This window comes from Drosophila simulans, chromosome 3R, assembly GCF_016746395.2.
Source record: "Drosophila simulans strain w501 chromosome 3R, Prin_Dsim_3.1, whole genome shotgun sequence".
NCBI classification, from domain to species: domain Eukaryota; kingdom Metazoa; phylum Arthropoda; class Insecta; order Diptera; family Drosophilidae; genus Drosophila; species Drosophila simulans.
The window spans coordinates 2,680,201-2,703,015 of record NC_052523.2 but is presented as its reverse complement, the minus strand read 5'-3'; the positions used below and the strand labels follow the sequence as shown (position 1 = coordinate 2,703,015).

At 44.7% G+C, this 22,815-nt stretch overlaps 4 protein-coding genes across 6 annotated transcripts; 1 reads left to right on the top strand and 3 right to left on the bottom strand.

Moving 5' to 3' along the window:
* Positions 1–1,703: 1,703 nt before the first annotated feature.
* On the bottom strand, positions 1,704–3,032 carry LOC123327289. Its single transcript, XM_044923309.1, has 2 exons — positions 2,526–3,032; positions 1,704–2,083 (listed from the first exon to the last, which is right to left on the bottom strand). Exons 1-2 carry the CDS (start codon positions 2,842–2,844, stop codon positions 1,794–1,796), a joined length of 609 nt encoding a protein of 202 aa, XP_044779244.1. The 5' UTR covers positions 2,845–3,032; the 3' UTR covers positions 1,704–1,793.
* A 6,160-nt stretch (positions 3,033–9,192) lies between these two features.
* Positions 9,193–12,660, top strand: LOC6726934 (THO complex subunit 4). Of its 2 annotated transcripts, none has more exons than XM_039295101.2 (4): positions 9,193–9,896; positions 10,503–10,836; positions 11,127–11,434; positions 12,367–12,660. In XM_039295101.2, exons 1-4 carry the CDS (start codon positions 9,425–9,427, stop codon positions 12,432–12,434), a joined length of 1,182 nt encoding a protein of 393 aa, XP_039151035.1. In that variant the 5' UTR covers positions 9,193–9,424; the 3' UTR covers positions 12,435–12,660. The 2 variants fall into 2 exon arrangements, with proteins under 2 accessions (XP_039151035.1, XP_016033431.1); XM_016175901.3 differs by having other exon boundaries at positions 9,196–9,896; positions 11,127–11,440; positions 12,367–12,658.
* A 41-nt stretch (positions 12,661–12,701) lies between these two features.
* Positions 12,702–15,181, bottom strand: LOC6726933. Its single transcript, XM_002102299.4, has 3 exons — positions 14,844–15,181; positions 14,161–14,336; positions 12,702–13,666 (listed from the first exon to the last, which is right to left on the bottom strand). The coding sequence occupies exons 1-3, from the start codon at positions 14,931–14,933 to the stop codon at positions 13,066–13,068; spliced, it is 867 nt and encodes a 288-aa protein (XP_002102335.1). The 5' UTR covers positions 14,934–15,181; the 3' UTR covers positions 12,702–13,065.
* Positions 15,182–17,499: 2,318 nt separating this feature from the next.
* Positions 17,500–21,641, bottom strand: LOC6726932. Of its 2 annotated transcripts, none has more exons than XM_016176185.2 (5): positions 21,491–21,641; positions 19,173–19,527; positions 18,752–18,898; positions 18,463–18,602; positions 17,500–18,147 (listed from the first exon to the last, which is right to left on the bottom strand). In XM_016176185.2, the coding sequence occupies exons 2-5, from the start codon at positions 19,523–19,525 to the stop codon at positions 17,615–17,617; spliced, it is 1,173 nt and encodes a 390-aa protein (XP_016033429.1). In that variant the 5' UTR covers positions 19,526–19,527; positions 21,491–21,641; the 3' UTR covers positions 17,500–17,614. The 2 variants fall into 2 exon arrangements, with proteins under 2 accessions (XP_016033429.1, XP_039151037.1); XM_039295103.2 differs by lacking the exon at positions 21,491–21,641 and adding an exon at positions 19,612–19,882.
* Between the last annotated feature and the right edge of the window lie 1,174 nt (positions 21,642–22,815).

Below are 22,815 nucleotides of genomic sequence, written 5' to 3'. Positions count from 1 at the left end.
ATTAATTTACATCTGAACGGACAACGGCAACGGGCGAAGCAGCATCATTGAAAAGTGAAATTTTTGAGGCAGCCACTGAAATGTGGGCTGCGTGACACTTTCAGTCAGTCATCTCATCTCATCCCATCCCATCCAGCGTCGTTGGGCTCGGCCTGGTCATTTTCCAAGCTCCGAGTTCCAAGCTCATCGAACGACGATTAATCAGCTAATTTCTTTATGAACTTTCATTTATGCACTGTAGCTCCAGCATTCACACACGTCTTGGCAGCCATCTCATCTGATCACAATCGTCATCATCATCATCGTCGTGCTCATAAACCCATAAAGCCCGCTGCCTTTATTGTCAACCGGTGGTAAACGGGTAAAAATCAAAGCGCGCCGTTTAGAAAATCAATTCCGGAGCAACTGAGCTCTTATATAAAGCAGTAGATCATATATATGTATGGATTGTAAAACAACAAATTTGGCTTTATGAACTTATTTTATAATTTAATTACGCCGGCAGACGCGCTCGTAAAATGCCGTTGAAAAGGGAAAGTTAGCAGAAGCGCGATCCAACAAAGAAGTAGCACCAGTAGACGGAGCAATTAGGCGGCGGTACAAGGTTCGGACACGAAAGACCGTGGAAAGGGGGTAAAGGTAGAGCAAGTTGCTCTCGGCCAGCTGCCAATGGTAGTGGTGGCCGTATCCCCCGTATCCCTGCCGGCCGGTTAACGGGTTTTGGTCGTTCAAGTGCTGCGGCTTTAATGGTATTGTGTAACAGAACGCACATCTTGTTTTTCCCCCTTTTTCGGGGTCTGCTATGGGTCTGTCATACTGTAATTTGTTGCTACTCTGGCCAACGGCTCTTTTGGTGGTCGGAAAGAACCGTTGGCGCTGCCAAAATCCAGTGAAAGTTGGCCACGCATTATGCAAATTCAATCTCTGCGCGGGCCGACTCCAGTGAGCCAGTGGTCGTCGTGTACCAGATTCCACGGAAACCAAGAGTTCGGCGGCTATCTGAAGCGCAGATCAGCAGAGAACCGATGAAGAGTATCCGAACTCCGATATCCGGTATCTGGCAGCTTCATCGATAACACTGCACGAAAGCGGGCTGACAAATGACGACACCGTAAACAAGAAAGAGGAAATCCGATATTTAGCTTAGAGGAATTCGAACTAGGGATACTCTCTTACTTTGATGAAATATAAAATATGAATTTTACATATTAATATAAGTAACGGATACGGATGAATTAATTCAATCGTAGTCCATATAATATATGTATACCTGGTTATAAGGGACCTTTTTAAATAAATTGTTTACAAATGTATAAATAAATGTCGTAAATAATCGTATTGGTGAACGATTCCTAACATATTTTTTTTTAAATAATTTTTATCTATCATTTTGATTCCAATTTCAGAATACTAACATGATCTAAGCAACTGAGATTTTTAGCATCATCGGATTTCATATATCTCAATAACAGGGTATAGCCACAAATACAATCGTTATGGCCATGTGTAGGTTGCCTTCTGCCGCTGCGGATGCTGATGGCTACACAATGCGAGCGCGTCTCAAATAAACTTTCACCGATTTCATAAACCAAAGAGCAGCATTCAAGGCAGCAACAGCAGCAACTCGACTGTCCGATGCGGCAGCAACGTCTCGAGTGGCGCTGCACTCGATTCGATTGCAGTGGGTATAAAAACAACTTGGATCTGTTGCATGATGGATAAATTATTAAATTATTTAAGTGCTACATGAGAACTAACAAAATGCACGATAACATCATGGGCCCCTCAGTGCCTCAGTCCCAGCCTCTGTAAGCCAAGGGTTGTTGGCCGGACGAGCGGCGCCTCCGTTTGTGATGATGTCCCTCGCCGGTCACATACGATATGCTGTGACTGGACTCTCCGCCATGCTGGGCGGCTGTCTTCAGACCCAGCATCCCGGCCATCATCAGAGCCACCAAGGACACGCCCAGGGCCTTCATAGCCAATGCCGCGATGCCGCCCAACCCCATCACGGCCATCATCTTGCCAAACATCAGAGCCATTGCCAACAGCATTCCCTGGCCTTTGTCCTTTTTGCGGGCTTCTGAAACAATCAAAAATATATTAATGACTCTGTGTGTAGTGTGCACTTTCAGCAGATTTCGTTCGTTTAGGATTTTTTTGCAGCATTGGATGTCGATGTCATGCAAATATTTGGGATCGATGGCAAATACGGTTTTGATATGAATGAGAATCGTTCTCCAATGAGAATGATACTTGAATTCAATAAGTCTTTAATAACTGCTTATGGTTCAAAAATATTATACAAACAATTAACATCCTATTGCAATACAATTTAAAACCATCCTAATTACTGTTCTTTTTCCACAAAGTGACCTTCATTTGATGCATATCACATTACAAAAATAATAAGGGAATTTAGTAAGCCAACTAGAAACATTTGTAAAAATGTTTTGACAGAGCAAACAATTTTACCATATTATTTTATTTCACTTTTTTCGATATCACCTGATAAACTCGCTCACCTGAAACTTGGGCCTCGTCCTCCAGGAGATCTGCCAGCTTAACATTGATCTCATGGGTGCGCAGATAGAAGGATAGGGTGTCCAGAAGTCCCTGCTCCTGATCCGGCTCCTTATCAGCAATTGAATTGTTCTGCAGCGGAACTATCTCCAATCCTCTAACCACCACAAGGGGATGATCACTACGATTTAAATTCCGCAGGACATTTCGCAGAGCACGTTCACCGCGGCAATATAACGTGGCACCCGCATCCTGGTCACAGTTTTCCGAACGGACAGCCGTAAGGAACAGCAAACAGAGCAGCGGAAAAGTGCGGAACATGTTGCCAAAACGCTTGAAGTTCAACTAAAAGCCTTGACAATTGCCTGGTCATTTTTTATAGCTCGCATTTCCACGGCGCACTTTCCCAGGGGGGAAAACGGAGGAGGCGCAGTCAGTCAAGCATCCCCGGCCGAATTGTCACAATTGTAAATTAAAACAATGCTGCTTCTGGAAAGAAAGAAATGTGCCTTCAGTTCGCGTTTCTCTGCTTTTTGCCGCGGCCGTGCAATTTTCTTCTTCACTGGCCGTTGCAATTTTTCCAATTTTCAACGGTCAGTTGGTCGGACAGCCGTGGGATGCGCTTGGCTGCCGCCCGTTCCACCAACAACTTGGCCTCTGGTACCCTCAACTCGACGGCTCCGGCCAAATTATACAGATTAGAAGTGGTTAAAGTGCTGCGGGTTTGTTCCTAGCCCACACCTGGTTCCTACTCCACTTCACACGATTCTCGCGGCCCAAACAACTCCATTAACCAACTAGCAAGCGTGTCAGCCGAAAAAGCGAAAGTTACCCCGCCCGAAAGATGAGCAATGTAGACGTTTAGTGGCAATTTGCCCTGGCCAGTGCATGCAAAGTCCATAAAAATGGGTCGCCAGACCGTGAAAAGGGGTAAGGGTGCGGAGCACGGGGTCTCAGTAATCGAAAGTAATTCTGACTAGAAGCAATGTTGTTTTAAAGTTTGTTTTTTCTGATGATAAGGAGGTTTAGGCACTGTCCAAAAAGTTGTTATCGCGTAAATTAAAGTCCTTTTAAGTCCTTTTTTAGGTTGGAATCAAAATTATTCAACCAGAACAATGAAATATCATTGTTCTTACGGTTACCAAATTTGAATTTAAGAGGGCGTTATGTAAAAGACTCATTTCTAAAAGGTTTGCTTTCGTTTTCAACATTTATTTTTTTGTATCATTATTAATTCCGACGTATTTGCTACGAGTTTTTCGAATGAAGATTTAAGTCCACCTGAAAAGAGCTTAGCTTTCTAAGCTTCTGACCGTGCTATTCATTATCGAAGGGCTTTGTTAGTTCCTTAAACATTTTCTTGCTCTATTATATAAGATTCTTATAGTCTTAATTAGCGCATTCCGGCTTAAAAATTGGTTGGCTGGTAGCGTGCAACGTAGTGCCGTAATTCAATTAGGCAGAGTATCGGAAAAACGTCTTCTGGGGATTTCATAAGCCGTTTGCCAGTTTTTAACGTATTTTGTAACACCCCAAACTTATTAATCAAGTTAACGTGACTGGGTCGGGTCCAAGGGGCGGGCGAAAGAAATCACCTTGGCAGCATCAAAATCCCGCTTCGATCTTCATTATCGCCATTTCTCTCCCAACTGGCGGTGATGATTATTGCGGCCATCATCGTGGCCATCATCACGATGATCGACTGCGCTCCAAAAGCAATAACTTTCACTCTCAATGTATTAATTTTTATATTTATCATATTGTTGGCCAACACAAACACACGCACACGGTTCAGACCACACTTACACATTTTCTGGAAATTTGGAAACCCAAGCGATGCTAAAAATTAAAAACATCACCGCAGCGCAGCGGCAACACAACAAGTCGTACGTTATTGAGCCGAACTGGCAGCCAGTCAACCAAAAATTGATCTGAACTCGTTACGTTCGCCTTGTGTCGGTGTCGGCAATAAAAAGAAAGTATCTCCCCCTGGCAGCAGATCATCAGCTCCATCTCCATCTCCGATCTCCGAGAGGAAAGCAGCCAAGGTTCGATTCGGTTCACATTCATTCGAGAGGGGCCTTTGTGGCCGTTGTTTGCCCCAACTTCAATGTGATGCTGTATCTGCATCTGTATCTGTATCTGAATACGAGTCTTTGTGGCAACTTGTTATAATTGATTGTTGTGCAGCATCATAATGATCGCCATCGTCATTAAAAGAATCTCATTTGCCGCACATTCAATTGAGACCACAATTCAATGTGCAATGTGCAATGCGCATTGCGGTATTTGGAATCGAGTTGATTGAATGACAGGGCAGTTGTGGCTCCAAACTGTCGGGGGAGTAGGCAGGTGTGAGTCTATGTGTCCAATGGTTGGATTAGGGATTCTAGGATTCTGGGCAACCAATTGAGCAATTGAGTGGGAAAAATACTATGCATCCCAATTGTCTAACAAAACGCAAAGGGAATGATCCACTAAAGGCTTTAAAAATGTTGCACTTTGTGGGCAGTAAGCATTGTTAACGTATCAATAATAATAAACATTTTATACTGAAGTTGAGTGTTTATTTATTTTAAAATACATTTTCATTGGCTAAAGTGCACTCGCAAATTAGTGGGTAATGTAAACCCATGATAAAATTACAATTATTGCTTAAACAAGCCGAACAAATCGCCCAAAAGTGTATATTAAATTTGTATTTCGATATGTAATTACAGGCTGTTGTTAAAATTATTATTTTTATAAATATTGGCTCAAAAGCTTAGGATTATATATTAAATTTCACACAGAATAAACGTTTGTAGTATTTTTCTTTTGTTGATATTGCACGATAGTCCACTTTCCTATTGTTTATTTTTACAATTTCTCTGAATAACAAATCGAGGCTCCACTGTTTTGCCTCTCTCCTAAAACTCTGCCACAAGCCGTGTAATCTTTTGCCAGCCGCAAAGTATACGTCACATATAAGAGCATCACATTTTCCGAATGCATCGCAATCACCACGAATTGCGCGTCAACATCCTGCGGCATTTGGGCTGAAAATGTGGGCGGGGCTGCAAATCAGTGGCAACTAATTAAGGCGCCCAGTAGCCACGGCAACTGAAACAACAAGTCGAGTCGGAAAAAGCCAAGCCGCAAGTTTGTTGCTTGCGACACGCACAGGTGAAATCAAACAGAAGTATGTTTTAATTATAAAACAATTAGATTAAAATAAATTAAACGTATCGCTGAGCCCAGTCAGGCAATCGATTAGAAATGGTAGAAAAACAGCCGAAGAAAATAAGCAAGGTGCCGTGCGATTAAAATGCAGGCGAAATTCGTGCCGGTGAAAATAAAGCAGCAGCACAGCAGCAAAGCCGCAGAAAATCAACATCAACGTGGCCAGCCGAACAACCACAGTCTCGAAGCCGGGATGTATGGCCACGTAATTGGCTCAAAATAAACAATATTATTATTATTATCGTTATTGGCCAGCAAATACGAAAATACAAACTAATAGGAATGGCTCTAATTGCGCTTGTTTTCAGGCCACTTGCATTTCTCGCATGACTCGTGACAATTTCGCTTTGATTGACTGTAAAAGAGTCAATTTGGCTGTCAGCCCTGGCAAATCCGGTGGTCATGGTGCAAAAAGAGCCTCCAGTCGGCAGACAAGCGGATTGCCAAAACAACTTCGTCGGATTTCGGGATGATTATGTAGTATCAACGAGGTGAACGATTCGCAGACAGCCATGCGTTTAACAGGCGATTCAGCAGCTTTAAGCGTATTTTAATTGTAAATCTCGCTTGTCCTTCGGCAGGAAAAGGTCCTTTGAAGACTGCAATTCTGAGAAGAGCACTTGCATAGAAATAAAAGCTGCATAATAGCAAAGGCCGTGTGATGTTCAACCAATTTTGCTACACATATATTTTTCGTTCTAACGAGATCTGAAGTTGCACTCGAGGGTCCTCGAAACTTTCAGTCTAATTTTAAAACTCTCAATGGCTTCAAAGTTCAGGCAATTCGTCTGCTTCGCTTCACGGACAATAAAATTGCTACAGTAAGCTTCAACTTAAGTTGTATTGAAAGAGCGCATTTTTTGCACAGGGAAAATGAGAGATGTCGTTTTGGCAAATATATGTATATATGAAATGTGGAATAGTCCACAATTTTTTAATAAAGTACTGCACGCTTATATTGTATAGCTTATTAAAAACAAATATTATAATAAAAACACATGGGTGAATACTTTAAAACTAGTCACTTCTTGCCGCATATTTAAGCACATCTGCTTTGGCTATTAATTGTTTTAGTTAGTTAGTAATTTATTAGTTAGTAATGAAATAAGTAAGTGTATTTTCCTTTAGCGTACTTGGATGAACATTTTTAAGGCATAATCTCTCAAAAAAGGAAACGACCATTCAAAAAAGGACAGCAGATTTTGTTCTGTACAATTTGCTGTTTTGGTGAAAGCAATATGACAAAAGCACTTAAGTTCTATCGAAGTTTATTGTGGAAATAAGGTTCAAAAGGCCAAATGTTTTCATAAGAAATAAACAGCAAAAGAAGAGAGGTATCTGGAAAGAGTAGTGTCTTTTCCCGGTATGTTTTTGATTACATACTTCGAGGAACAGCTGAACATAGATACTTATTTTGGCAGCAGAAAAACTTTTTGGATGCAGACAAGGGACCAAACAATTGGGGCTGCTCAGCGAATAAGATTTTTTTTGGCTAAAAAACTTTAGATTTGCTCTTGCCCAAGTTCTCGATTTGATTTCGAACTGAAAGCAGAGCGTTGGCCTCTGGGATTTGGCACTGTTAAAACGCGATTAAAATGTGTGACTGCATGAAAGTGAAACGCCTACGGCAGGTAAATATAATGAAATAGGCAATGTCCACTCTTAGTTTCAGCTAAGTGCATTGGAAACATTGAAATCAGAGCCAATTTGGGCGAAGAAGCCGCTGGCCTGCGGAGCGGACTCCACCCAACGGATCCGGTTGCAGTCAAGGATCATTAAACTTCGGAGGCACCCGCAAACTGGAGCAACTAGGTGGCCACCGGCCAGAAGAGTGGGCTCGGGCCGGGCTGGGCCGGGTCGGATCGGATCGGATTACCGCTTTCGGACTGCGTCACCGCTTTCTTTCGATGTCCATCTGGGCTGTTGGCCTTGGCCATCTATTGTTGCGGGCTTGGGCCATGTTGGAGCTGCTGCGGTTGCTTTCTTGGCGAACCGCCTCGCATTACTTGCGCTTTTGAGGCATCGACGATGGACAGTGGTGTCAAGTTGCGAATGGCGCTGACATCCAGATTACAGTCATTACACTCACAGGGGATCTCCGTCCAGATAGATTCAGATAGGAGATAGAGCCGCGATCGCCGATAAAACGGTGCCACTGCCAAAGAACGGTCGAGGTCTGATTGCCACTGCCTCGAAATTGGCCACAATTACCGAGCCCACCTGCGTGCTCACCTGGCTGGCTGGAAAAGTGAATATTTATTAGTCCGCTCATCATGCAAAAGTGCTTATTGACTGCTTTTCCCCCGCACTCCCCCGGATTTCGCCTGCTCAGCAGAATGTAACTGAGCCGGCGATTTATGAAAAACGAGAGCTAATAGTTCGTTTCACTTTTCTTTTATTATTTATTTATTTATTGTGTACAGGCGGCGAGGCGTGGCCACATCTCAAGCTGCAGCCCAGGCCAGAGCACCAGCCTCCCACTTTTCCAACCAACCACCCCCCACCGCCCGACGACTTGCTGTTTAATTGTACTCATACTCGACTCGAGCTGCACTTTGCTTTTACTTTTGCCTGCGAAAATTGTTTTCAGCAAATTGCGGGCAAATTAATGAGCAGTAAATTAGCCGCATTAGTACGGCGGCCACATGCCGCGGACGCCGCAGAAGTTAGTGGCTTTCTGCCACTGTCATGGCCACGATTGCCGCTCCTGGCCGAGAGCCATGTGAGCCGGAGTCGCCCACCTGTGCGAAGGTCAGGGATCCGGCGTAATGTCATGTGGTTAATGAAATTGCAGCTAATTAGATCACCCTTTGAACCTTTTGGGAGTGCAGCTCGAAAGCGGCGCTCACAAATACACAGCCAACGGTGGACCACTGCGTTTGAATTTACACTGGGATGAGTTTTGCTGAGCAAGCAGAAGCATTTTCATTCAACAAATTGTTGTAAAATGGAATTGACAGTAAAATGTTGTTTTTGGACTGTCGTGTGTAATAATCTATTAATTCGATTTTGTAAATCACGTTGCTATTGCATTTTAGAAGTAAGTTTTAGAGATTCTTAGCTAAATTGCCCAAATTGTTCCCTCTCTATCATCCCTATAATGTTAGTACAAATTGTAGTATTTAATTATATTTAGTTTAAATCTACATGGCTTTTTTACATATAAAAAGATTCTGCTTTGGGCTTGAAGTTGTCCAAGTGAAATGTGTGGCTCAGACCACTGTGCGCCATTGATGCCCAACAGCTCTGGTGTTGCGATACTGAAATACTGGAGCTTGCCCGCTGAGCGATGGCCGTCACTCAGCTGGTTGACTTGAAATCAAAACTGTAGCAGAAACGTGCGATGCGGCGGTGGTGGTGGTGTTTTGTTAGTGGATGTAGATGCCAAGGAGGCGGGGGTGGTGCAGTGTTGGCGTGGCGCAGGCAGTGGTGCTGCACGCAGCTTGGTTGGATGCTGCTGCTAATTTTGCTGCCACTGTGCCGTTGCCGCAGCTGCTCCAATAAAACTGAGTTGCATGCAACGGCTGGTAATTAGTCTCCACAAGGCGCTGCATCAGCTGCCATCGAATCGCGACCGATCGCATCCATGTGAAGGATACGCCGTGCTCTTGTCCTTTTTCCAGTGTCGTGTGTTGTGTTGAGTGTTCTACCGAAAAAGAAAACCTGAAAAAGCCCAAAAATGACCAGCCATCTAATTGCCACCTGCCTTCTGCTGGTTTTGGGTCTGAACATGAGCCTGGCGGCGATTCACAAGCGCAGTGGTGCGAATTCGCTGGGAGTGGATCCCGAGGCCAGGCCTGCGGCGAATCCTGCGGTCAGTGTGGAGAACACGGATCTGCTGGACAAGCTTAGCTGGAAGTGCGCAAACAACGCGAGTTGCCTGTACGGGGTGGCCAATGGTCTCATGGCCTCCTACCGTCGTGGTGAAACCCTCAAGCTGGGGCTTTTCGACCTGGTCAAGTTGCCCGAACTAGATGCTTCTCGGAAGCACAAGTGGGGCACTGGGCGTGGTCTCTCCAGCTTTATGGACTTTGTCACGGGAAACGCCATCAGGGTGCCCGTGGGCCCCATGGTCTTCAGTGTTCAGCGAGCCGAGGACGACAGCGATTATATCGAGGTGGCACTGCTGAAAAAGGCCTCCAGCAGCACAGGTAATCACCAGAGAAGGGGTTCCAATCAGCGAATGACATGTGCCTGTCGTCCAGGCGATGCCATTCGAGCCCGGCGGAGAGGCTTAGCCAGCTGCTCCTGCTTGGCATGCGACTGGCATTTTAGCGTTACCAGCCTATCAATGGCTCTAAAAAGTCCTTGGCAGATGCTTGCACTGCGAAATTATAAATGTATAAATAATATATACAATTTAAATCTATATTTATGAAACCGTAAATATTGGTTCTGATCATATTACTTGGCACTATCATCTACACGGACTTGATGGTATTATAACACTTTGGTACTCAGAACCACTTTCGAAAATCTCATATACCCACTGTGTTGCGAGTGTACATTTTCTGGGAACTTGAAAAGCTACTTCCTCACCCAATGCATATCAATGACTTTGCCCGGGCAGCCCAAACTGCCATTACTTACCCCTATTTAATCTGACATTCGATATACATGCATCAATCATGCCGCATCTCTTGACAAGGAAGGGGCGGGCCGATCAAATCCTGTGTCGCACTATTACGTATACGTACGAGTGCCATTAAAGCCATAAAGCCTAAAACGTGTCTTGTTTTCCAAAATTCCCACTACAGGCCGCCTGCAGGGCAATGGAGGAGGACTACTGGGCGGTGGAGGTGGCCTGGGAGGAAACGGTGGCGGGGGAGGAGGCCTGCTGGGCGGCGGAGGTGGTGACAACGGCGGCGGAGGCGGACTTCTGGGCGGACGGAGGCGGCACCAGCACCAGGACAAGAAGCAGTTCCAGATGTTCATACCCATGTACCTGGCGGCCACAACATTCGGGTGGACGATGGTGGCGGCTAAGGCGGTGGGGCTGTTGACTCTCAAGGCTCTGATCCTGTCCAAAATTGCCTTCGTGGTAGCCGCAATAGTGTTGATCAAGAAGCTCATGGACAACGCCAGCGAAAAGTGAGTAGATGAAATAGCTTTAAACCTTTGAAAGAAAGACACATTTGTGCTATGCAAAACGTAATTCAGAGTAAAGGATAAGGATATCAAAAGAATTCAAAACAAGACAAGTAAATGTTGGGAGAAATTGGCAAGAGTGTGGGCGCGACATTTTTGGGCGCAAGAGTAGGCGTGGCCATTTTCTGAAACACGTATAACTTGTAAAAGCACCATTTAATTCATGGCTGTTATTACGCTGCCTTATGTAGAAATCGAAACGCAAATAAAATCGCCCTGGTATTTGTTTAAAGGATGATGTACCAGTTCCCGGAGCAGACGCCGTACATGATGCCGTACGGCATGGACTACCCGCTGCATGGCGCGGAAATATCGCCGGAAATGTATCCGTCCTCGCTGCATCACCTGGCGATGGCCGGCGGCGGCCAGTTGCCAGGACATCCCGGACATCCGGGACTGGAGAGTCTGAGCGCCGAGAGCCACCTGCACTCCGCCCAGGTGTCCAGCGACGGCAGCAACAACACACAGGTTCTCGCCGCTTTGGGCGGTCTGGGAGGACTGGGACACAAGATCAAACGTGAGGACTCCTGGATGGCGAAGAGTAAGTGTAAGTTGATCCAGCCTCTCGATATTCCAGATAGAGGGGGGACGGGTTGGGGCGCCCAGACATCCCATATCCTCCCCATTTTTTCGCCTCTCCATGGCCCAGGTAAATTCCCTGAATGCGGTGGCGGTGGCAGCGGCTGCAGCCGAGGGCGCCATTGAGGACGACTATGACGACGAAGAGTGAATAGTGTACTTATTACTTTCATTTGTTACCCGGCACGCACACACGAGGTGTGGGTTCTCGGGGGAATAACACACACGGAGCACAAATATTCGCTGTCAATGGTTTTTTGTGCAGCTTGTAATTTGCGTTGCATACTTTCAGGTAGCTTCTTTCATTAGATTGCAAATGAATAGTCAAAGTAACTTCCTATTGATGTGGGCTTGCTTTGCGATTTATTTGTAAGGCAATTCATTTTGGGATTTAATCAGGATTTAAAATTGAGTTTGAGACGAACGCGAGGAAATGCTATTTGAAAATGGTAGAAATATCTGTTCCACTCATCTATTTTCATTTATTTGAGCCCTAACTTTGCTGAAGTTCAGTTAGCATTACAAATAGTTGCATACTTTTTAGCTGTTGCGTATATTCGATGTCAGTTAGTTTAAAGGTGGGGTGGGATACAAATTTCAAGCGTTATCCTTCAAAAATAAAAAGAGGATATTTTATAAGTGAAGAATGATACTGCTGAGAAATTCAATTAGAGCAGAGGTGTGGATTTTGCAATAAACTCCAAGCAGGAGGGGAATGCGTTCCACCCTTTCACACTGAACTTAGAAACACATTGACCCTCTCCACCTGGGAATTTATTACATCTGTGCACCTTGCTTCCCCAACACCACAAGCCCACATACCCCGACCCGTGGCTAACAAATGGCTCCCGGCACCAATTACTTGCCTGATTAACGATGGAACTCGTGTTGCAGCCACTCCCGCCCGGCGACCCCTGATCTACAACTACGTGCAACCCCACATGCCGTACTACCGCTCCTGAGGCGAGGATTAGCCAATTAGCAGCTACCAAAGACCCGTGGGAGGAGGAGGTTGCTCTGCTGCCATAGGACCCAAATATCGGACACGTTGCATCGGAAAAGCAGCCTAGCGAGCTGGCGTATTGTTACTTATTTATTGAATCGTATTTAACTTAGTGAAACCTGGCGCACACATTTAGTCTAGTTCAATGTCTCTGTAATTAGCAGTCGAAGTGCTACAAAAAATACAAAAAAAAAAAACGATTAAAGAATTGGACACAAAGTTGTTCAGAAATCATATTCGCTTGCGTGCGCCTTTTATTTATGCAATAAATATTAATAAATAAATAAATTACGTGTAAGTGTAAGTTTAAATAAATTACAAACGATAGAATGAGCATCATTGAGAAAACGGAAACGGAAAGTGAAAGTGTGCGGGAGAATTACAATGAGATACGAGAGAGAGAGAGAGCTAGAGCGAAACACAGTAATTCTAAGGGAAAGTGGAGAAAGTTTACAAGAGATCAAGTGGAAGATAGAGAAGAGAGTGAGAGGAGTTTCCCCAAGCCAGCGGAAAAGTGTTAGAGGAAAACCCAATTCAGTTCATTCCTGATCTAATGACATACATAACAAGTTAGTTAGTTAAAACTAGCTTTATTGCGCCACTTTCCCCGGCTGTTGGCCACTGTAAGCCATGTTTTGGGCCTGCTCCTGCTGGTGCTGCACTTCCTTGGCCAATATATCGGCGGGCACGTCCACCAGTCCCTCCACGAACCCGTCAAAGGCCCTCGACCAGCCGGAGCTGTAGCTGTCGTGGTGGGATGGGACCTCCACGATGGTTTTCTTGCTAGAGAGCAGCTTCTTCAGCGAGATGATCACCGCCAGCAGCAAGGCGATCTTCGACACAATCAAAGCCTTGCCGGCCAGCAGGAAGAGTCCTTTGAGCAGAAGGGCTCCCACCATGCCCGTCTTGGCCGCCATCATCATCAGCAGTGGCCCCATGTTCTTCATCTTGCCTCGCCCCTCCTGCAATGCCTCCAGGGGGCGCACGGATACGCCCAAATTCAGACTGCCCTCCGGATCGCTGTTGATCACAAAGTCCGCGTTCTCCGAGAACTTGTATCGCAGGGAGCGCGACCGGATGAACTTCCACAACTTGTTGGCCATCAGAAGGGCGAAGGTCTCCTCATCGGACCCCATAGAACGCGACAGCAGCTGGTTCACCTCCGGATCATCTGGTACCATTGAGATATTCCTGCAAGGGAACGTATTCCATTACGAAGAACAATTATTTTAATAATTTATTCAAATATGTTTTTTTAAAGTGAAATGTAGTGAAATGTGTATAAAAATATGGTCTCTATAGCAAAGATTCTAAGAAATAGTTAAAAGTGTTGTTTTGTCAATCTTAAATGCCGGTAACACTCTTCTCTTAGTCATTAAAAGTTCTTGAAGCCTTTATAACATTTAAACACTGCCGTTTAAAAATGGTAAAAAACTACGATTCCTTAACATTGAAGTTGGTTATTCAAATATTGGCTGAAGATAATTTTGTGTTTGTAATCTTCAATACTTTTGTATCCCTTTAATGTAATTTAGTGCTATTAATGTACTTAGGTTATTTACAATTTCTGATCAGATACTTTTAGGTGGTATAATATTTGTATTGTTGTTCTTTTCCAATATTTTCTGATTTAGTTTTCATATTTTCGCAATTAGTTATGTGATGTTTAAACAATTGTTACTCACCCGTTTTCTGTGACCTTGACTCTGTCGCCAAGGTCAATACGGGTGTTCAGGTACAGATGGTTCATTACAATAGACATCTTGACCATCTTACAGGCGCGGTCGTCTTCCTGCCTGCAATTTTGCTTCAGCTTGGCCAACAGAAAGTCCTCAATGTTCCTACGTTCGCTCTCCGATATCTTAAACGAATGATAGGTGGCATTTCTTGATGAATTATTAAATTTATTAAAGTCCTAAATATATGCATCCTTCCTTATGATGTCCACATGCTTTGCTCATAGCTCAGTATATATTTAAAGTTCATAAATAGATTTTAAAATCGATCTATAAGAATAATGGCTATTTCGGCATAAAGATTTATTTTATAAATACGTTGGCTACTAGACTTCATAAATCTCTTTATCAGAAATCTTTGAATTATCCTCAGGCTGACCTTAAATGCGGAATGTCACTCTGGCACTGAAAAGGCAAACAATACTTTTCTACTTATATTTTGACCCTTGAACAATTCTATGGCGGCACTGGCGATGAACTTTTGGATAAAGCAATAAATTCGGACAGGAAAAAAAAAGAGGTCAGTGTCTTTGTGGTGCTGTTATCCTTGTCACTGACAATTATTACCGGCTCTATCGCCCACTTTTGCTACTTCGGCAACCCTTTTCCAAACATCTAGGACATTTCCTTACCGTAACGGTGCCATCGCGCCGTTTGCTGCCGCGGGCGGAAACGAGGACGAAGCAGAACGCCAGGAGAGCGCAGACCTTGAATGTTTGCATTGTTGGTCTCGTTGATTTCGGCCTTTTGAAGCGTTCTTAGTTGTTTCGCTTAGTTTTTCTTGGGCTACACTTGGACTGACTGATACACACACTAGCACACTTGTTTCTGTTATATCCTGGCCTAATCCTTTGGCTCTGATCACACACAATCACACTCTCACATTCGCCCGCGTCTTCGCTCTACTAGAAGTGCTACGCTCTTGCTGTTGACATCGTCGTCTTGATAGAAAACCTAATGCGAATTTCCCGCCAGAGATTTCGATTTTATATGAAAAGCGGGCAAAAGCGCCGCAAACACAATACAGGTCTCTGCCGCAGTCGGCGCTGACTGCGACGCCGGCGCTTGTTTTTGCAGGCACGAGATGTGGATTTTGCACCTGGAACTGGTCCCCAAAAAGACCAGCTCCTTGGCCGAGTGCCACTGGTTTGGCCAGTTTCTGGGGACTCTCTTATGGCCTTGCCCCCGACTGGCCGCCCCATTCTGCCACTTTTGGGTATGACTTTGTTTATGTTTTTCCCCGGCGACAAGTTCTTCTCTGTCTTTGTTGTCTTTGCCAGCGTGGGTCGTCAACAAAAACACAGGCAGTCGAAAGTAAACAACAGACCTAATTCCCAACAACAAAGAGGCCAATTTTCCCACACAGCATCGGTCGCAGAGGAGTGTTGTGCGAAAAGGGAGGGGGTCGGAAAAGTGGCAGCGAATTAGCAGTGAAAAGCCGAGTGCCATTGACAACACGCATGCAAACCTGAAAACTTTTCAGTTGCTCCAATTAGTCAAAGGCTCTTCATTCCACGGAGCACTTTGAGCCAGCGGCGTCACTCAGGGGGATCTAGAGAGCCCAGATTATTAACTAAGAAATTATTTAACCAAATAACTTCGTAACGAAATTTCGAAATTCTAAATATGAAGGGAATTTCTAAATAACGTAAAAATAAGTTTTTTCTTTCCAGCTACTATTGTAATATATTTCGATAGCTGCTCTTCGTTTTTCATGTAGAATAATACATTTTTTATCCCAGCCGTGCCAGCCGTACTTTTCCCACCGCCGAAAGAACGCCCTTCGTTACCAGCCATTTCAGTCCGCCGCACGCGGGCTGCATTTATCCGGGGCCTTCTTTTAGCCGGAACAGATTAGGAGCAAGTGTAATTTATTGCATCTATTACGGATTCAGCCGTGTCCCGCGGGCGTGACGGCCCAACAGGTTGTGCGTCCGTTGGTCGTTTAGTGAGGAAATTCAATTAATTTCCCCGCAAAGACCAAAGTTATTGAACACACCGAAAATTGGCGGCCAGCCACAGAGCCTCTCGAATTTCCACGGAATTTCCACCGATCTGGAAGTAGGCTAGCCGGCTGGTCAGCTAAAGTGGCTAAAGTGGGACGCCTGGCTACGAAAGTGGTGTGTTCATGTGGTCGCAAAAACCGCTAGTTGATCTGTCCATAAACCGTTGCCTCCTCCGATCGCAGCTTCCAAATCAAACTTCACCAAAGCCAATTGCGTCCGCCCAGGCCACTTGCGCCAGTACGAGCACTGGAAAAAATTTTAAAAAACTTCTTCCTTGATTACGAAATCTTTTCCACCTCTCTATATCGGAGTGCTAGATCGGTGTTCTTAAATTGTTAAGGTTTTTAGGCGTTTACATACTTACATATTATAATTAGAACCACTATAAACCACTTTTTACAGAAGTCTTCATTTGGTGATGACTTACACATTTTTTTAAGTGTCCTTCGGTTGGAGTCATAACAATTTCTCAATCTGAAGCAAACCGCCTGGCAGCCCAGCAAAGCGGCTGCTGCGCTTTCTTTTGGAAAATGTGGTCCAGGCCAGTCGACTCCTCCGACGGTGTTGACATCTCTAGACACAGCCTTCTTGGCTACTCAGTTGCAGCTACCAGTATCACCTCTTTGGCTTTGGCATTGACTTTGAGTTGGCCAAGCCAATAGGAGGAAGTTAGAGCCGTTGTGAAGTGGATCAAATGTTATGAAAACTATTCAAATATTTAAATTTATTTTGAACAATTTTGTTTATATAAATAACCACAGCCTTATATAGCTAATATATATTTATGCAGTACCCTAGATGACAAAGTAACGAAATAAATAAATCATATACACACGTTAGACTTTTAAAAAAGTTGATTAACTTTTAATCGAGATATAAAAAATCCCTACAATATAAAAAAATAATTTAAAACTACGGCTACATTAAGGGCTTGGAACAATTTGTATAATGCTTAAGAAGATCAAATAATACGAATCCAATAATACATCGAGCTCCAGATGATTTATTGCGATTTTCCCAAGCTCAATGGCAACCCTCGCTACTACATGCAAAGCCAAAAAACACGCCAGTCCACTTTTCCTCAGCTTCTCGGCTTGGCTTTTCATTGCCTTAATTAAAAGCTGCATTTTATATTTATCGGCTTCGGCGCGAGTAAAAGCAGAGCAAGTGCAGAATTTGGAGAATCGTTTTGTAGTGAAATTTTTGCCGTTAATTGGAAACAGCTATAGACCTCTGGCCAAGGAAACTATGGCATCCTTCCTTTCCCAGTGCGAAATTGCTGTTCATTTTTCAAACTTTATTTTATTTACAATTAGCGTAATAAATATTCTTATAGGAATGCAACAAGGCCGAAGGCCGAATAAATAACAACGCGGAGGTGGTTGGAGTCCTCGCAGTTAGCTCTTCTGGGGCTGTTGCTCGGCGACAATGTCCTTGCCGGAATTGCGTCCATAGTATCCGTTGTAGGCCGCCTCCTGCGGATCCCCGAAGCTGACGGAGTTGCCACCAACCTGCTGACCCTGGACCTGCTGGCCCTGGTAGCTCTTGCTGTAGTAGTCGGTGTAGGGCTTGGCAAAGCTCGGCTCCTGGCGGTAGTAAGGTCCTGGAGCGCCTCCATGGCCGCCCTCAAAGTGCTCGTGGTGGTGGTAGTAGGTGGCAGCTCCCACTCCCTGGGGGTTGTACTCGGGGAAGGTGTTCTTGCCGCCAAACAGGCCCGACAGTCCACCGCCGAATGCTCCTCCAACGCCACCTGGCGGACGGCACAGCTTGAAGTAGGCGAACAGACCGGGCAGGACAATGGCGGCTAATCCAAGGATCTTCTTGAGGCCAGCGATTCCAAGGATGAAGGGCAGGAAGAGCAGCAGCTTCAGCTTGAAGATCTTCAGCACCAGCAGCAGGGGAATGATCATCTTCTTCAACTTCTTACGGGCTGCAATGGGTTATATTAAATTTAATATTGTATTGCTTTAAACCTTGAAGACAGCGAAATTCTCAATCGGTCTAGTATTATTTTTGTAAGTTCATTGATCCATGGCAAATTTCAAATATCATTGCATTAAGAACAGTAAATTATGATTCATTGTTCAATGAAACATTAACAAATGTATGGCTTTCAAAATATAAATTAGAAATGATTCCAAGATGAAAACCATTCCTGGCTCATTTGCATTTTTATCTATTTCGGACATTTATCCACATTCAAATTTTGCTTCAACTCAAAATAAATAATAATTTGTAGACTTACAGAAATGTCCAGCCCGCTGTCCATCATCAATAAGGTCCAGTTCGCCATCAATGTCGTTTCCGATGAAGCGTGCCTCATAACGACCGGCTTCGGTGAGTTCCTCGGGCCACTCGACCTCCAGAGCCGTGGACTTGATGAAGCTGCAAGGAAGCGGAAACGTGTCCGAGAATGAGCATTTACATTTTCATAAAAATCTCATATTTTATGCAAAAGCCGGGCCAACTTTGCGGCCCAAATTAATTTGCATCCGGCACGAGCCGCAGTCATTTGGCTAATTGTGACAGCTTACCGTTCGGCCCTTCGGAGTCCATATTTCAGCAGCTGATTCCACTCGTCGTCATCGCCACGTGGCTCCTCGGAGTACTCGAATGGCTCCTGCAGCAAGGACCTCTGCTGGGTTTCTGGCAGTCGCACCACGCGGGCGAAGTCGGAGAGCCTGGAAGTTAAAGGAATTCTTGATTAGCCTCCTCGTAAAGTGGTGGTGTGTAACGCAAGAAAAATATGCCTATAAAAGCACGCCTAAACAAACAATTTTTCTCAAGATGAAATTTGGGTCGAGGAACTATATTTTCTACGTTAAGAATCTTAAGGAAGCCATCCTTTACTGTTCAAGGGAAAATATGAAAGAAGCATCACTAGGAAACTCCTCTTCTCCAAAGACAGCAAGGGATATTTCTGTTTAAGGTTGTGTACACAATCTGAGCGCTTACTTGTACTGGTCCTTGAAGAAGATCTCGTCGAAGGTGTTGAGCGCCTGGGTCTTGAAGCACTCGGAGAGGTCGCCGCCGAGGCAGTTGCTGTTGGTCCTGGCCAGGAAGGGATCGTTGTCGTTGCCCAGGCCGAAGATGCTGAGCAGGGAGGAGCGTCCCCGTTCCTCGCCCACTCCTGGCTGCTGTGCCTGTGGGAACTGTTGTGGCTGCTGGGGCTGCTGGATCTGCTGAACCGGTGGCTGCGGGGCGTAGACTTGCTGGATGTTGTTGGACGACTGCTGGTCCGGAAGCCGAAGACCTTCGCCGGCCACCAGAGTGGCGAGGGCCAGAAAGATGAGCGCTCTCATTGCCATGGCTGTAAGCAGGAGAAGATGAAATGGCTTAAACAAAGCTACTGGCACAAGTTTCGCTCGAGCCGCTGAGGTTTTCTCTCAATCACCCGATTATTCCAGCATCTTCGGCTCCGTCACGCGATGTCAAAAAAGAAGTGTATATAGGCAACTTTTTGGCAACTGCTTATTGGCTTAACGGATCGACTCTCCACTTAAAACTGACACACTTTTCAGATGGCTTAGCGGTCCCGATGGCTCACTGTGCAATTAGCCGCTCAAACGTAATAACTCTCGCTTTCAAGCCAACTTGGCCACGGCTTAACACTCTTTGCTCTTCGGTGTTTACTGCTAACTCGACTTTGGTTTGCTCAAATTTCTCGTGGAGCTTTCTGCACCCAAAAATACAGATAAAGCCACAGATGAGTTGGACCCAAAGTGAAATGCAGGCGGACCGGTTTGCCGGCTTAACCCTTTGTCGGCAATGAGGCGGCAAATGCTCGTAATTGAATTCCGTGCTAGAGCGCATAAACAGCGGGCCTAATGTGCTTTAAAAAGGTCAGCTCTGTCTGGTCAAGCAGAAGTGCAGTAAGGCGTTCCTAATGCGCATTATTGACAGTGGTTCGCATACTAACGGTGGGGGATAAAATATCTACGAGATATATACAAATACTTGGTCATAACAAATTATGTAAAATAAAAAAGGATTCGCAATAAAATGATATTCCATTCATTGCCATTTCTTTGTATTTCGTAACTTTAAATTGGCCATAAAGAAACGTTAAAAGAGTTTCAAGCCCTAAAAGGAAATTTCCATTCGACATGTGGATCAACCACTGTATTAAGATGGACGCCAGCTGAAATCGCACGCGAAAAGTTCGTTATGCTCGAGGGGCTTTTTTGGCCAGTTGTTTTTACTTTCGTTAGGCTCCCATTTGGGCCAAATACAGACTGGGACTGGGACTCATCAGCACGACGCTTGTGTGGCAATCCGCTAGTGGTTTGGGCCAAACTAACAAAGAATTTGGCTCGCCCACCAACTTTAAAAAAGTTCAATGTCCACGAGAAGAAAAGTTTGTTGGACGCCAAAGAGTATGCAGGGAAAAACGCTTTATGGCGCGAAAGTGGAAAGTTTATGGCAACTGAAAGTCGAGCACCCGAAAGCATACAATAAATTCCGGGTGTTTATGAGGGATCGTAATTGGATGGGAATGGGTGCGGAAGATTTATGGATTAGTGAATCATTATTGATTCGCGGCGAATATTTTGCACAGTCAATGGTCTTCGCATACGATGTCGAAAGCGGTAACAAATTTTGGTCACTGTGTCTGTTGTGTTTGTTTTGCTATTTGTTTTGCTTTTCCATTTGCATTTGCGAGCGAAGGTCAATGAAATGTGGACTGGTGATGGTCGGTATTACGAAATTACAGTGGCGATAAATGGAAATGATGGCTTTATCGGGTCGAAAGATTAAACAATTTATGTACACCCTTGAATAGATCTCGTGTGGGTACACAGTTGTCGAAAACGAAATTTATGAATATTTTTAGCAATAATAAAACTACTATATTAACAATAAGATTAACACAAGTCTGCATTCGTTTAAAATAGCACTTCCTAAATTTAAATAACCTTAAAACAATGTCGGCTTTGATACATTTACCGTATAAATGTAGTTAAACAGTACTGTACAGTACAGTACAGTACAGTGCTGGAAATTATATTAATTTTCCTTGGAATAATCACAGGTATAAGGACTTCTCTGTTCAGAGAACTGAATTTTCCGAAAATTCTACATTTTGCAACCGCTTTATTAAAGTACGGTCAAAAGGTATTGGCCACAATCGAATGGTCGTTTAAATTGGCAATGCAATGCTGGCGTTTCCCACATCTATTTTATTTGGTTATTACACAATTTCTCGCAGTTCATTTCACTTCACTTCACACAATTTTACATTCTTTTTTCGCTCGGTTTTTTCCGCTGTTTACCTTTTGCTGTTTCCTATAATCGCCTGGGGTGATTTTGGTTGGGTGTATCCTTGACGCGTTTTCCAAGCGACTCTGTCTTTCTGCTGGCCAAAAGCGACTGTGCCGTGGCTGCTGGCCGGCAAAGATTTTATATGAAATGCGAGAAGTGGCGAGAGGAGGAGTCGGTGGCGGAGTCAACACATGGAGACAATAGCCCAGCCGCTGTCGTCGCTTTTGGCCCGCAACGATGATGGCTAAGAGGCAGATCTCAACGCGGTCGCACTTGCGGTAGGTTGTGGATACGATCAGCCGATCGGGTTTACTTTTGCCTCCGTGGGTGAGAGACAACGACCTGTGCTTCTTCGCGTCCGGCTGGGCGAGTCGAGCGTTCGTGTGCCTTGAGAAAATCCCAAAATTATTGTGGCGCACGTCGAGGCCTTGGCTTTAATTCGAGTTTGATTTAAAGAGCCAACAAACTGTTCAAGTGACTCATTCCGGGAAAACGTACGTCACAGTCGTCGGGATTATGCAACTCTTGGCCTCTTGCCTCACATACGATTATTACTTTTACTGCAAACGGGTTTTGGGAACGCCCACGTTTAAAGTCAGGGCAAAATGCGAACCAGAGGAACCTGCATCCAGTGGGTTTTTGCATTCTCTGCAATTTCCTGCGGCGGCAACTGTGGGGCAACCGTGGGGCAACTGGGCAATTCCCCATCTGGCTGCCACAAAAATCAAAACAACAGGCGGCACTGCTGCGGGTTTTCCCGCTGCCACACTCGCACGATTTCCCGATTTTCCTCGGTCAGCGGAGGCACGATCTGCCAACGAGGCCGCAAACAGAAGCCCGCCGGCGGAAATTGTTTCCGTCAGTTCGAGGGCGTTTGTGTGCGGGGGCAAGGCTGCGGTCGGGGACGCTTCTGTTTTGCCCGACATGTTGCCCAAGCCGCGTAATTGAATCATCTACTTGGCCAGTCCTTTCGAGGATTTGACCAGTGGGAAAATTCATCAAATGCAAAAAACAAACAAATGCAAAATGAACATTCCGCTCACATATGTAAGGGAGGAAATCCGGTAACAGAAAAGCTAAACCCAATATGTCCAGTATACTCCTCTTCCGCTGCACAGATTTGGGCCCTAAATAAATAAACCTAGCACAAATTTCCGCAAATAGATTTACGAAACAATACTACCAATCGAAGCGAAACGCAGTAGTCAATAGTCTCTCCATTTAAATATGTGTTACTTTATTGTCCACTTTTAATTAAACGAAACATCCACGAATTCGTTGCATCTGTTGCTGATCGTAAATGTACAATTCCAGCACTGTTAGTTTAGTTAGTTAT

What these genes read in the sequence shown, in the direction of transcription:
- LOC6726933 (XM_002102299.4), bottom strand. Translation starts at nt 14,933, where the DNA reads ATGCAAACATTCAAGGTCTGCGCTCTCCTGGCGTTCTGCTTCGTCCTC. An exon ending in GGCGCGATGGCACCGTTACG is followed by an intron (nt 14,337 to 14,843) that starts GTAAGGAAATGT and finishes CATTCGTTTAAG; the next exon opens with ATATCGGAGAGCGAACGTAG. An exon ending in GTCAAGGTCACAGAAAACGG is followed by an intron (nt 13,667 to 14,160) that starts GTGAGTAACAAT and finishes GTTCCCTTGCAG; the next exon opens with GAATATCTCAATGGTACCAG.
- LOC123327289 (XM_044923309.1), bottom strand. Translation starts at nt 2,844, where the DNA reads ATGTTCCGCACTTTTCCGCTGCTCTGTTTGCTGTTCCTTACGGCTGTC. An exon ending in GGACGAGGCCCAAGTTTCAG is followed by an intron (nt 2,084 to 2,525) that starts GTGAGCGAGTTT and finishes TGATTGTTTCAG; the next exon opens with AAGCCCGCAAAAAGGACAAA.
- LOC6726932 (XM_016176185.2), bottom strand. Translation starts at nt 19,525, where the DNA reads ATGGCAATGAGAGCGCTCATCTTTCTGGCCCTCGCCACTCTGGTGGCC. An exon ending in GGACTCCGAAGGGCCGAACG is followed by an intron (nt 18,603 to 18,751) that starts GTAAGCTGTCAC and finishes GCTTCCTTGCAG; the next exon opens with CTTCATCAAGTCCACGGCTC. An exon ending in ACAGCGGGCTGGACATTTCT is followed by an intron (nt 18,148 to 18,462) that starts GTAAGTCTACAA and finishes AACCCATTGCAG; the next exon opens with CCCGTAAGAAGTTGAAGAAG.
- LOC6726934 (XM_016175901.3), top strand. Translation starts at nt 9,425, where the DNA reads ATGACCAGCCATCTAATTGCCACCTGCCTTCTGCTGGTTTTGGGTCTG. An exon ending in AAAGGCCTCCAGCAGCACAG is followed by an intron (nt 9,897 to 10,502) that starts GTAATCACCAGA and finishes TTCCCACTACAG; the next exon opens with GCCGCCTGCAGGGCAATGGA. An exon ending in CTGGATGGCGAAGAGTAAGT is followed by an intron (nt 11,441 to 12,366) that starts GTAAGTTGATCC and finishes CTCGTGTTGCAG; the next exon opens with CCACTCCCGCCCGGCGACCC.